General features: G+C 34.1%; 1 protein-coding gene across 1 annotated transcript; it reads left to right on the top strand.

Annotated features, from left to right (window-relative positions):
• Positions 1-121: 121 nt before the first annotated feature.
• On the top strand, positions 122-5,076 carry LOC141300984 (uncharacterized). The gene is made up of 6 exons (XM_073831260.1): positions 122-158; positions 245-386; positions 1,814-1,907; positions 2,105-2,264; positions 4,483-4,635; positions 4,704-5,076. The coding sequence occupies exons 2-6, from the start codon at positions 247-249 to the stop codon at positions 4,901-4,903; spliced, it is 747 nt and encodes a 248-aa protein (XP_073687361.1). The 5' UTR covers positions 122-158; positions 245-246; the 3' UTR covers positions 4,904-5,076.
• Positions 5,077-15,013: the final 9,937 nt, after the last annotated feature.

Genomic DNA, 15,013 nt, shown 5'->3' with positions numbered 1-15,013 from the left:
AGCGGATGTAGAATCATTGTTTACGTTCGCGGCTGACGTCATCTCCCGTCTCATGGCGCGCGCCTTCAGTCAGTCATTCTCAGTCAGTCAGGCTGCTAAAGTGAGTCACACACTGCAGGAGAGTTCACACAACTGAATATTTGTCATAACACATCCTGGTATGATAATATGCTGCTATTTAGATTGCTACATTTATTTGTGAATGTTATAAAGTCTGTGTTTACGTTATGTTTCTCTCTGTCAGCCATGTCTGTGAATGAGAGACTGTATAAATGTGAAGATGCAGCGGTGTGGAGAGCAGTTTATGAGAAATACTGGACTGTGGTGGAAGCAAAGTCAGCTGTGAAGGGGAAGACCGCTGGAAAACTCTTGAAACTGGACAAATGGTTTGAGTTCTCACAAACACACACCGAAAATGTGTTTTTATGTTCATTACAGTATTTGTATATTATTGATTATATAAATTACAGATTACTAAAATGTATACATTTAAAAAAAAAAAACTTATGTTAAGTTAAATTTTGTTAAATGATCAATTATATACATGTGAAAATTATTGTAATAATTGTAATTAATTAATTTTTGCTTACTCATCATAATTAGATATTAACATGCAGCTTTAGTAGCATTGCTTCTGTTTGATATGGGCCACATATGTTTTAATGCTGATAATTGTATTTGTATCCGAATAGAAATGAATATTAATAATAATATAAATTTTAAATACTATGAATAATAAACTTTATTGAGAGTTGAAATAAATTACAAATATAAACACTTAATTCTATACATTTAAAAATATAAACATTTAAAATAAATAGACCATATCATTTAAATATAATCATAAATTACAGATACAAAAACTAAAGTATATACATAATTAAGATAAATAATAAATTATATAAATTGAAATATTGTTACCTTTTAAAATTGAATTAAAATGATTGCATTAATTTTATCCTGATCATTTAATTTATAATTTGTGCCTATTCCTTATAATTATCTATTAACATTAAATGCAGCTTCACTTGCATTTCCTTTATTTGATGTGGGTCACATTTAAATAGTCAAAGGAACTACACTTTTTTTTTGTGTGTGTTTTAGAAAATAAATGAATATTCATTTATATATTAATAATCATAAATGACTAAAATATATACTAAAATATTGTTCAGTTATGATTAATATAAGTAAAAAAGCAAAAAAAGTCACATGAACAACCACACAAATATATATATATATATTTAAATTCTCACAAACACGTTCTTTGTTTTTGCATCAGAATAGAATTGAATATTCATTTATACATTATTAATCATAAATTACTAAAATTACAAAATAATGTAGAATTTAAAATATTAAATTATGAAAAATATAAATAGAACAATATATATATTTACATTTTTACACATTCTCTGTTCATTATTGTTTTTGCATCAGAATAGAATTGAATACTCATTTATATATTAATAATCATAAATGACTAAAATCTCAAAAAATAAATCGTGTAAATGAAATAATTGTTAAATTATGAATAATTCTTACAAACAAATTACTTCTCGCAAACACATTTTCTCTTCATTATTGTTTTTAATGAATAGAATTGAATAATAATTTATATATTAATAACCATAAATGACAAAAATTTGTAGGAATTAAAATAGGTAAATTATGAATTATATAAATAAAAACTGAAGATTCCAAAAAAAATAGATTTCAGTTCTCACAAACACATTTTCTGTTCATTATTGTTTTTGCATCAGAACAGAATACATAATTAAATCATAGTGACACTGTGTCTCTCATTTGTCAGGTTTCAGGAGGATCTGCCGGCAGCGATCTCAGCCCGATCCGAGCGTTCCCTCACACACGCTGAGCTCATCAAACTCATGGAGTGGAAGCTGACTGTAAGCACAATAGAAATAGATTCACACCCTACGTAATTAACAAGAAACGTGGTGCCGGAAACAGGCGTCTCGCTCATTGGTTGCATGCGGTGACGTTCACTCCCATGTCATCTGATCAGTTGCGTGCACATAGATACAACAATTACGCACAAGTGTGTTTCTCTCTTTGTTGACTGATGATGAATTCTCTCACCCAGAAAGGGAAGTTCAGGCCTCGTTTGCAGCAGCTGATTGGTTCAAACAGTGAGGAGGTGGTTGAAAGCTCGACCAGCAAAGCGTTCGGTTTGTTGCCAGATGTCCAAGCGGCGATTACAGAGCTGTGCAAACTCAAAGGTGTTGGGCCAGCGACGGCATCAGGTACACAAACACCTATCAAATCACACATGCATGCAATTACTCTAATAATATACAGTGGTGTGAAAAAGTGTTGGCCCCCTTCCTGATTTTTAATTTTTTTTGCATGTTTGTCACACTTTAATGCAAATATTAATCAAAGATAACAAGTAAACACAACATGCAGTTTTTAAATGAAGGTTTTTTTATGAAGTTAAAAAAAAATCCAAACCCACATGGCCCTGTGTGAAAAAGTGTTTGCCCCCCGTTAAAACATAACTGTGGTTTATCACACCTGAATTCAGTTTCTCTAGCCACACCCAGGCCTGATTACTGCCGCACCTGTTCGCAATCAAGAAATCACTTAAATAGGAGCTGCCTGACAAAGTGAAGTAGACCAAAAGATCCTCAAAAGCTACACATCATGTTGAGATCCAAAGAAATTCAGGAACAAATGAGAAAGTAAAGTAATTGAGATCTATCAGTCTGGAAAAGGTTACAAAGCCATTTCTGAAGCTTTGGGACTCCAGCGAACCACAGTGAGAGCCATTATCCACAAATGGCGAAAACATAGAACAGTGGTGAACCTTCCCAGAAGTGGCCGGCCGACCAAAATTACCCCAAGAGCGCAGCGACGACTCATCCAAGAGGACACAAAAGACCCCACAACAACATCTAAAGAACTGCAGGCCTCTCTTGCCTCAGTTAAGGTCAGTGTTCATGACTCCACCATAAGAAAGAGACTGGGCAAAAATGGCCTGCAGGGCAGAGTTCCAAGACGAAAACTGCTGCTGAGCAAAAAGAACATAAAGGCTCGTCTCAGTTTTGCCAGAAAACATCTTGATGATCCCCAAGACTTTTGGGAAAATACTCTGTGGCCTGACAAAGACAAAAGTTGAACTTTTTGGAAGGTGTGTGTCCCATTACATCTGGCGCAAAAGTAACACAGCATTTCAGAAAAAGAACATCATAGCAACAGTAAAATCTGGTGGTGGTAGTGTGATGGTCTGGGGCTGTTTTGCTGCTTCTGGACCTGGAAGACTTGCTGTGATAAATGGAACCATGAATTCTGCTGTCTACCAAAAAATCCTGAAGGACAATGTCTGGCCATCTGTTCATGACCTCAAGCTGAAGCGAACTTGGGTTCTGCCGCAGGACAATGATCCAAAACACACCAGCAAATCCACCTCTGAATGGCTGAAGAAAAACAAAATGAAGACTTTGGAGTGGCCTAGTCAAAGTCCTGACCTGAATCCTATCGAGATGCTGTGGCATGACCTTACAAAGGCGGTTCATGCTCGAAAACCCTCCAATGTGGCTGAATTACAACAATTCTGCCAAGATGAGTGGCCAAAATTCCTGCACAGCGCTGTAACAGACTCATTGCAAATTATGGCAAACGCTTGATTGCAGTTGTTGCTGCTAAGGGTGGCCCAACCAGTTGTTAAGTTTAGGGGGCAAACACTTTTTCACACAGGGCCATGTGGGTTTGGGTTTTGTTTTCCCTTCATAATAAAAACTTCATTCAAAAACTGCATGTTGTGTTTACACTGTAAAAAAAAAAATCATAAAATTTACGGTAAAATACTGGCAGCTGTGGTTGCCAGAAGTTTACCGTAAAAAATATGGTAGCAATGTTTTATGGTTTTCACTTAAATTTCATTAACTGATATAATGGTAATGTGAAAATACTGAAATTTTGAATTACTGAAATCTGTTTTGCACCTTTGTAATACACTGATAACCACCAAAAGCAGGTGGTGATGACAACATGATGAACCAAAGCCCATCACAAGGAGGTTTTAAATAATAGCATATATAGAAGGTGCACAGTGTCATTCACACAAACACTAAAGACCATCATGGTAACACACATAAAACTGAAATAATGCAAAAAACATTCACTGTAAATTCAACCTTCTTTTTCACTTCCAAAAACGGTATACTACCGTAAAATTACATGCAATGTCCAACACAGTTTTTCACCGTATATATAGAAGGGGCACTTACCTTTAACCATTTCACAGGTTTTTACTGTAGCATTTTTACAGTTTTTTACCGTTAAATTCATGTTCATTTTTTACAGTGTACTTGTGTTATCTTTGATTAATATTTAAATTAGTTTGATGATCTGAAACATTAAAGTGTGACAAACATGCAAAAAAAAAAAAAAATCAGGAAGGGGGCCAACACCTTTTCACACCACTGTACATTTAATAAGCATCCAAACTGTCTCTATCAGCCGTTCTAGCGGCCGGAGCTCCGGATGAAGTGGCTTTCATGGCTGATGAAGCTGTGGAGAGCATCGCCGAGCTCAGACCGGTCGAGTACACGGCCAAACATTATGCACTTTTCCTTCAGAAAATACTGAATAAAACATCCCAGCTTAATAAAGGTAAGACATTTAAGATGCATGTTAAAGCGTTTTTTTATCAGGAGCTAACTGAGATGTTTCTGTCTCAGCGGACGGCCAGCAGGATTGGACTCCTCACAAGGTGGAGCAGTGTTTATGGGCCTGGGCCGTGGCCAATCAGATTCAGCCCTCTTTATTCCAGGAGCTCAGTCTGACGGAAGCAACAGAAACAGTGGCCAATCAGAAGCCAGAGAAGAGGAAGACGGCTGATGAAGAGCCCTCAAAGAGACAGAAGACTAAGAGATCTTAAAGAGCAGCACTTCTCTTTTATGATCTGGATATTATTATCTGGAGGTCATTTTCAGCACATTCCTTTGTAAGATTGTCCAAGATCACGAAATGCACTTCACAATTTCTTCTCTGAATTTGTAATTGTTTATATATAAATGTTTTAATAATGCAATAAAACCTTTGTAAAGATTACAGCTGGTTATTATCAGTGGTGTAAACAGCTGTGTTGCTTATGGAAGCCCTTTTCCGCCACTGAATTCAAAATAAAAAAGCTAATTGCGACTTTTGTCTTACAATTCTTTTTTCTCGCAATCGCCAGTTTATATCTCGCAATTCTGATTTTTTTTCTCAGAACTGCAAGTTTTTACAATTCTGACTTTATAAACTGCAATTGTGAGTTCTTAAGTCTGAATTGTGAGATATAAACTTGCAATTCTGAGAACATATTCTTTTTCCCCTCAGAATCGGGAGACAGCAAATGCGAGAAAAAAGTCAAAATTGTGAGATAAAAAGTAGCAATTGCAAGAAAAAAGTAAGAAATGCGAGATACAAACTAGCATTTGAGAGGAAAAAATTCGGAATTGCAAGATATAAACTAGCAATTGCGAGAAAATAATGAGATGCAAACTATTACTATCTAAATTTGAGAGGAAAAAATTCTGAATTGTGAGATATCAACTAGCATTTGCAAAAAAAGAATTGCGAGATGCAAAGCATTTGAGGAGAAAATTCAGAATTGCAAGATACAAACTACCAATTGTGAGAAAAAAAGGTCAGAATAACGAGATACAAACTAGCATTTAAGAGGAAAAATTCAGAATTGCGAGATACAAAGTAGCAATTTGCAAGAAAAAAGTCAGATTTGCGAGATAAAAAGCAATTTCGAGAAAAAAAGTCAGAATAACGAGATACAAACTAGCAATTGGGATAAAAAGTCACAACTGTGAGATACAAACTAGCATTTGCAAAAAAAAGTCTGAATTGTGAAATATAAACTAGCAATTGTGATAAAGTCAGAATTGCGAGAAAAAACAGTAGCAAGATACAAACTACCAATTGCAAGAAAACAAGTCAGAATTGCGAGAAAAAAGTCAAATTGCGAGAACAAAAATTGTGAGAAACAAGCCATTAAGAAAAAAAAACATCAGAATTGCGAGATACAAACTAGCATTTGCGAGAAAAAGTCAGAATCGCAAGATTTTATTATGCATTTTGAGTTTTAATCTCGCAATCCTGACTTTATTTCTCGCAGTTACAAATTTATATCCAGCTATTCTGATTTTGGGAGTTTATATCATGCAATTGTGAGAAAAACAGTCAGAATTGTGAGATATAAACTACCATTTGCAAGAAAAGTCAGAAATGCAAGAAATAAACAAGCAAAAACCAAAAACAGACACAGACATGTCTCCTCACAGTATGGTCTTTATTTCATACAGCTGAGAAATGAAAGCAAACACAAAACCATACAAAATAAAACTACAAAAACAAAATTGCCTCAGGTCCCAATATTTCATTAGTACAATACATCATGAAATGATAAAGAATTTGATAGAAACTATCAATATTTACATCTCTTTTTTTTAATCATCATCTGATCCAGAGAAAACTATTAGCCTTATAGTATATTTTTAGCTTTAACTTCTTTTTTTTGTAAACAGAATCTTTTACTGCAACGAGTTGTCGTCTCTCGTCTTTTGGCACCATTTTGAAATCTGTAAATGGACTACGTTTCTCAGTAGGACTACAGGTGTAGCGGCGACACAGAGGATCTCACTGGAACGCAGCGATGAGCTCAAAGCAACACTCTTGCGACCTACACCTACAACATCATGGAGAAAAATAAACGCACGACACCGAGATCTGTGCCGATTGGCCTGCTACTGATGAAGCATGAGATTCGAGAGCAGCTATTGGCTGGGACGTAATGTGGGCGGGGTTAAGGGGGGCGGTCCTTGGTAAATAGGCTTGTTCCCAGATTGGCTTGTAAGAAGATTGAGTACACTTCATCATCCAGGGTATGTTCAGAGTGGCATACTACCATACTACCCATACTAGTTTTCTAGTATGCATACTGGCACATTATGCTAATGTTTAGTAGAAATGGCATACGTGGATGACTTGGTGATATTTGTCCAAATGTGCAGCATACAACAGAGCACACTGGAAAAACTGTATCCCATCATAGAATGGACTCTGCATTCTGCAACAGTGTTGTTATCATTAACAAAACAATTAAAATAATATTAGAAAAAGTACTAAAATGACTGAGGCTAAAACAAAAACAATATATATATATATATATATATATATATATATATATATATATATATATATATATATACACACACACACACACACACACACACACACACTTGCCTTGGGAACTCAAGAGTTAGTGCTAAAATTATTAAAATAAAAATAAATAAAATATATATAATTTTAGCACAGTTGAAGTGCTAAAATTACAAAAAAAAGAAGAAATGAATAAATAAATACAGCAGCTAAAATTATTGAAATAAAAAATAATAATTAAAAATAAAAATATATTAGTTTTTATATTAGTATTTAAATAAATACATACGTAAGCTATATAGAAATAGCTAAAAATATAAAAAATATATTAAATTTATATATATATATATATATTTCTTTTATTTTCTTTTTTTAAATAATAAACTAGGATGACTAAATCTAAAACTGAAATTAAAACAGAAATATTTAAAAAAACGACAAAAGCTATAATACAAAATTAAATAACTAGAACTTAAAATTAAATTAAAAACAAAAAAACTACAAATATTAAGAAATAAATATTAACAAATACTATACTTTTGTATTATAGTTTCAAAATATTAATAAATACTATAATAGTACATAAATGATATTAACAGTTCTGAAAATAAATAAACCACAATCAACTTTTAACATTTAGTTTGTCTTATTTGATCAAGACCTCATTTTTATTATTATTTCATTTATTTCTTAAAATTAGATAAAAAAATAAAAGAGCTATTTTAAATAAATAAATACTATATATATATATATATATATAACAACAAAAAAGACTAGAACTTTAAAAACTGAAAATATAAAAATGAAAAATAATAAACATTAATAAATACTAAAATTTTGAATTATAGTTTCAAAATATTAATACCAAAATAGTATATAAATAATACTAACAGTTCTGAAAATAAATAAACCACATAATTAACTTTTAACATTTAGTTTTACTTAATATTATTTCTTTTCTTTCTCAAAATTAAATTAAAATTGAAAGAACTATTTGAGTTTAGTCTTATTATTTGATCAAGACAGTTTACTTCATATTATTTCATTTATTTTTCAAAATTGGATTTAAAATTGAAAGAGCTATTTAAAAAAAAAAAAAAAAAAAAAAATATATATATATATATATATATGTATATATATATATATATATATATAAACAAAAAGACAAAAACTATAAGAAAAAAATAAATAACTAGAACTTAAAAAACTGAAAATATAAAAATGAAAAAAATAACATTAATAAATACTATAATTTTGTATCATAGTTTCAAAATAATTATACTAAAATAGTGTTTAAATAAACCACATAATCAACTTTTAACATTTAGTTTTACTTAATATTGTTTCTTGTCTTACTCAAAATTAAATTTAATTTAAAATATGACAAATAGATGTCACATGGCCATCTTGTATACCACTGTTAGAAACATTCAGAATTGCAAAATGCACACTGTTTCACATTACATTTTAAAAATAGTAGGCAGTATACGGTATAAACTGCAAAGTATGCAGTAAGTATGCTAGTATTCCACTCAGAACACAACCCAGCAGTTTTAAAGGTCCAAAGGTTTGTTGTTTCCCACGCTCACGTACCGCTAAAACACACACAGACTACAGCATCTGTGCTTATAACAGTCTGAAATCCAACAATGGTCATACAGCACATTAAAGCATGTTTAACACACACACACACACACACACACACACACACACACACACACACACACACACACACACACACACTTCCAGCATCCATTTGATGAGTGTCCAAAAAAACAACAGATCCATCATTCACCACTCTCTCCATTTTCCTTCATTTCATCAGCAATTTGTCCCGTCTTTCTCACCTCATTTTGTTCCCCACATATCCCAATACGGCTTTTAGCTTTTTTTTTTTTATAACATCCCTCTCTCTCTTTCTCAGTGTTTATAAGCGTGTCTGATAAATATTCATCAGCGTTTCATTTCTCACCTGTCTAAAAGTGCCAGCCAGATGAATATTAGAGGAACTCTATAAATTCACTCTATAAAAACACTTTTGCATGCTGGATCAGAATACTTAAAGTCAACCTGAAACCAAAACTGACATTATTTACCTACTTTATCAAGTCTTTTCTTCTCAAATATCAGCTTTTACCTACATACAGTCAAGCCCGAAATTATTCATACCCCTGGCAAATTCTGACTTAAAGTTACTTTTATTCAACCAGGTTTTTTTGGACCGGAAATGACACAGGCTTCTCCCAAAAGATAATAAGACGATGTACAAGAGGCATCATTGTGGAAAAAAATATTTCTCAGCTTTTATTTACATTTGAACAAAAAGTGGCATGTCCAAAATTATTCATACCCTTTGCAAACTGTCACAGTCTATGGAAAAATCCAAAGTTCTATACCATTCTAAATAGTCCAAGCTGTTCTAAAGAATCCTAATTACCCTGAATCACTGGGAACAGCTGTTTTAATCAACTCAACAGGTGAAAAACAGAAGCTCTCTGCTGTTGGTTTGTGGACAGTCATGGCTAAGACAAAGGAGCTCACTGAGGACCTGCGGCTGCGCATTGTGGCTGCTCACAAGTCAGGAAAGGGCTATAAGACCATATCTAAATGCTTTGAAGTTCCAGTGGCTACAGTGCAAAGTATTATTAAAAAATACAAGATGTTCCGCACTGTGAAAAATCTCAGAGGACGTGGTCGGAAGCCAAAAGTGACACCTGTGCTGGCCAGGAGGATAGTGAGAGAGGTAAAAAAAGATCCAAAGATCACCACCAAGGCCATCCTGATGAATCTGAGCTCTGCTGGTGGCAACATCTCAAGGCAGACAGTCCAACAGACACTGCACACCGCTGGGTTCCACGGACGCAGACCAAGGAGGACACCACTTCTCCGGATAAGGCACACAAAAGCCCGCTTGGCCTTTGCAAATGCTCATCTGGACAAATCAGACGACTTCTGGTCTTCTGTTTTATGGTCAGATGAAACAAAAATGTAATTGTTTGGCCTTCATTTGGCGTAAAAAAGGAGAAGCCTTCAACCCTAAGAACACCATCCCCACTGTCAAACATGGTGGTGGGAATCTAATGTTTTGGGGGTGTTTTTCAGCCGGTGGACCAGAGAACCTAATCACAGTAAACGGCACCATGAAAAATGAGCAATACATCAAAATTCTCAACAACAACATCAGGCAGTCTGCAGAGAAACTTGGCCTTGGGCAACAGTGGACATTTCAGCACGACAACGACCCAAAACACACAGCAAAAGTGGTGAAGAAATGGTTAGCAGACAAAAACATTAACGTTTTGCAGTGGCCCAGCCAGAGTCCTGACTTAAATCCAATTGAGAATCTGTGGAGGGAGCTAAAGATCAGGGTGATGGCAAGGAGACCCTCCAACCTGAAAGAGTTGGAGCTCATCGCTAAAGATGAATGGGCAAAAATACCAGTGGAGACATTCATAAAGCTGGTCAGAAATTATAGCAAGCGTTTGATTGCTGTAATAGCCAATAAAGGCTTTTCTATTGATTACTGAGAAGGGTATGAATAATATTGGACATGCCACTTTTTCCCACAAATATTTTTTTCCACAATGACGCCTCTTGTATATCATCTTATTATCTTTTGGGAGACGTCTGTGTCATTTCTAATCATAAAAAAACTTGCTGGATTAATAAAAGCAACTTTAAGTCAGAATTTGCCAGGGGTATGAATAATTTCGAGCTTGACTGTATGTGTCACATTATAGCAGTGAAACAGATTGCGAGTGCTGTTTCATGCTGACTTTAAATATTCAACTAACTCTCATGTTCCCTGGAAAGCATTAATGTGTTTTGTTACGTAAGCGTGACCTTTGGGCACAGCTGAATTTATTAATTAAACATTTTGTATTGTTAATATTCTTTGTTTCAGCACTTTCTGTTTCTGTACATGCTTTTCATTTCGTTTTTCATCATCTTCATCTTCATTGCATTCTTCAGTTTAAGACCATCTTTACAGACGCCACAATCCAACGATATCCACTCTGAATAAATATAAATATAGGACTATGGCATAAAAATCCACGACGTTAAACAGACACACGATCGAGCTTTTCGAAAATGAAAAGAAACGGCAATCTTATACACATCTTTCCTTTAGCGATTTAATTAATTCCCTTTAATTATCTTTTAGCAGCTTAGCGAATGATAACTTGGCACTACTGAATTCTGTAATTTTTTGTCTTAGAGTTAAGGGTCGTGAAATACTCCGTCTTTTCATTTTAAAAGTAAATCCTCCTATAAACCCAGTCATCATTGTTATTAAAACAACCCTTCACTGATGGAAATTCCCCATGACTGGAGTTGCAAAACATTCGGTATTGGTGGTCGTGACACTCGTTTCTATGTCGAAAGCATCTTGTTGAATCACGTTACCATAACAACTGCAATCTGCACAGCAATACTGAAGAAATCATTAGTGCAGATGTGGCACAGATATAGTGGCTTGTAAACTCCTGACTCTCTCACTGGCTTGTGTTTGTGTTCACCAGAACTATTTTTAAAGGTCAAGGGTTAGATATATGGACTCTGTTCCAAATCATGTGAGGTTTCTTGTTGTGTACTAGAAGGGTTTCTTGAGAAATGGAACCTGATTTGGAGTGTTTACAAAACAATATTTGAATACGCATAAAAATATTAGGTAGAATATTTATTGTTTGAATAGTTCAGAAGGGGTCAGTAAGATGATTTAGTGTTTTTTTGGTAATATTTTAATTATTTTTATTTAGCAAGAATGCATTCGATTGATCAAAAATGACAGTAAAAACATTTTTAAAAATTAATAAAATTTTTTTTTTTTTTTTTACTTTTTATTCATCCAAAAATCTTGACAAAAAAAATGTATCATGGTTTCTACAAAAATATTAGGCAGCAAAAAGTGTTTTTAACATTGATATAAATAATGGGAAAAAAATCTAATTATATCAGCATATTAGAATGATTTCTGAAGGTTCATGTGGCACTGAAGACTGGAGTAATGATGCTGAAAATTCAGCTTTGAATCACAGGAATAAATGAAATAAAGGAAATTTAGAATTTAAACGACTAGATAAAAAAAAGTTTGTCTGACTAGAAAGTTTGAAAAAGTTTTCAAAGATTTCAAGTTTTAAGTTTGACGATTTTCACTCTGAAATGGATTAAAGTTTAAAGTAGTTTTAAAAGTGTTGTTAGCATGATTAGCATGTTGTTAGCATGGTTAGCATGTTGATAGCATGTTTTTAACATAATTAGCAAATTTACTAGCATGTTGCTAGCATGTCTCTAACATAATTAGCAATTTACTAGCATGTTGCTAGCATGATTAACATGTAGCTAGCATGTTGCTAGCATGGTTAGCATGTTTCTAGCATGTTTCTAACAAAATTAGCAATTTACTAGCATTTTATTAACATGATTAGCACGTTACTAATATGTTAACATGATTAACATGTAGCTAGCATGTTGTTAGCATGGTTAGCATGTTGCTAGCATGTTTTTTGCATGATTAGGATGTTACTAATGTGTTTGTAGCATGATTAGCATGATGCTAACTTGTTAGCATGTTTTTAGTATGTTTCTAGCATGATTAACAAGCTACAAGCATGTTGTTAACGTTACTAATATGTTGTTAACATGTTTCCAACATGATTAACATGTTAATAGCATGTTGTTAGTATAATTAGTCAATGCTAACATGTTTTTTAACATGTTGCTATTTACTTAATATGCTGTTGGCATATTTCTACCATGATTAGCATGTTAACATGTTTCTAGTATGTTTGTAGCATTATTAACATGTTGCTATCATGATTAGCAAGCTATAATCATGTTGATAACATGATTAGCAATGTATTAACATGTTGTTAACATGATAAACATGTTAATATCGTGTTGTTAGTATGATTAGCATTTTGCTAGCATATTTTTAACATGATTAACATGTTGCTAGCATGATTAATATGTAGTTTGTATGTTGTTATCATGTTTCTACCATAATTAGCATGTTGCTAACATGATTAAGATGTTACTAATGTGTTACTAGCATTATTAGCATGTTTCCAGCATGATTAACAAGTTACTGGCATGTTGTTAGCATGTTTTTAGCATGATTTGCATTTTGCAAGCACGATTAACAGGCTATTAGCTTGTTTTTAACATGTTAATATGTAGTTAGCATGTTGCTAACATTTTTCTACCATGCTTAGGATGTTACTAATGTGCTGCTAGCATGATTAGCATGATAACATGTTTCTAGCATGATTGTAGCATGATCAAAAAGTTACTAGTATATTGCTAGTATGTTTTTAACATGATTATCATTTAAGTAGCATGATTAACATGCTGTTAACCTGTTGCTAACATGTTCATTGCATGATTCGCATGTTACGAGCATGTTTAGCTTTACTGGCATGTTGCAAGCTTGTTTTTACCATGATTAGCATATTAAAGTGGTTTTCCTCAGTGAAACTGAGCCAAAACAGTCAATACTGCTTTCAAAATGTAAGTCAATTAATATTAAATTCTTGTTTATTTACTTACTATTGTATAATATCAATGTCACATTGCAATGGTGCTGAAAATGGCGAAAAACATCTTGAAGACGGTTGATCGGTGCATCTCCAATTTTAAAACATATTACAATCCACCTGATTCTTCCTGTAAAAGCCATTTTGTAAATTTTATGGGTCTGGCTTCCAGTGTCATCTGCGTCCAGTACAAAACAGCTCATTTTGCGGCTTGATTTTGTAAACTAGTGTATGGACACACTGGTTTGTACTGCAAACAGTTTTACCGTTTACTGCACGTTGCTATTGTAGGTGTTTTAAATTGTAATAATATTTCAAGTTTTTACCGCATTTTAATCAAATAAATGCAGCCTTAGGCCGTGTTCACTCTTGCCGTCTTTTCTGACAAGAAAAAGTTGACAGGCGCGCTTTTTTAGTAACAAAAAATCTGGACGCTTTGCAGCAGAGGGCGTCTTTTTGTTGCTATAACAACGGCTGCAACAGTAGCCTATGTGTGGAGCAGAAATGTCGATAAAAGAGGAAGCTGGCTCTTTTCTTTTTTGACATTTTTGCCTTTTATTTGATAGGACAGTATTTAGACAGGAAGCGAAGTGGGAGAGAGATAGGGGGACGGGATCGGGAAAGGTCTGCTCGAAAAAGGAACGCCCGAAGTGCAACGACGCTACTGTACATGTCAATGTGCGGCTCAAGAAGCTAACAATGCTGCACGACGGTTTTTGAAGTTAACGGGGAGGCGAATCCAGTCAAAGACTATAGAATACCAAAGACATGTCACTCGTGTAGTTTTGAATGGGGAAAAATGCAACGGTCATTATGGCCGCGAAGCTCCGCCTTCTTAGTGAAAGAGCCAATCGTTAATTAGTAAAGTCAGCGCGTTAGAAGTCCCGGTTGCTATAGAAACAGTCTGCGCTCTAAGACGTGCGTTCAGTACTGTGCATGCGCACTGGCTCATCTAGCCGGGAAAAATAAGCGTTTTTTTTAACGCTTTTAAAGCACAAGGAACTATATTTATGAGGCAGTTCTTGTTGGATTTCTTTGGAGAGATTTAGTTTGGCTAACAGTTTTGGAGAATTTGATTTTTCTCCATTCAAATAGATAGGAGCTGCACTTGGCTGCCCGAGAGGCGTTTCAAAGATGGCCGCCGAGTGACATGACTTGTCTTAAAAGGACTTTGATCCAGTTCACAACAATAAAATAAAAGTCTATATAACGGCACCTTCCCCATTTTATCTTGTTGTTATGGAAACGACAGGTCTAGCTACTCGCTTGTCATTGGTCAGCTCTCAAAAAAACGCTTG

The sequence above is a fragment of the Garra rufa genome, chromosome 24 (genome assembly GCF_049309525.1).
Source record: "Garra rufa chromosome 24, GarRuf1.0, whole genome shotgun sequence".
Taxonomy (NCBI): Eukaryota; Metazoa; Chordata; class Actinopteri; order Cypriniformes; family Cyprinidae; genus Garra; species Garra rufa.
The sequence above is the reverse complement of the archived record's forward strand: the minus strand, read 5'-3'. Positions and strand labels throughout refer to the sequence as shown.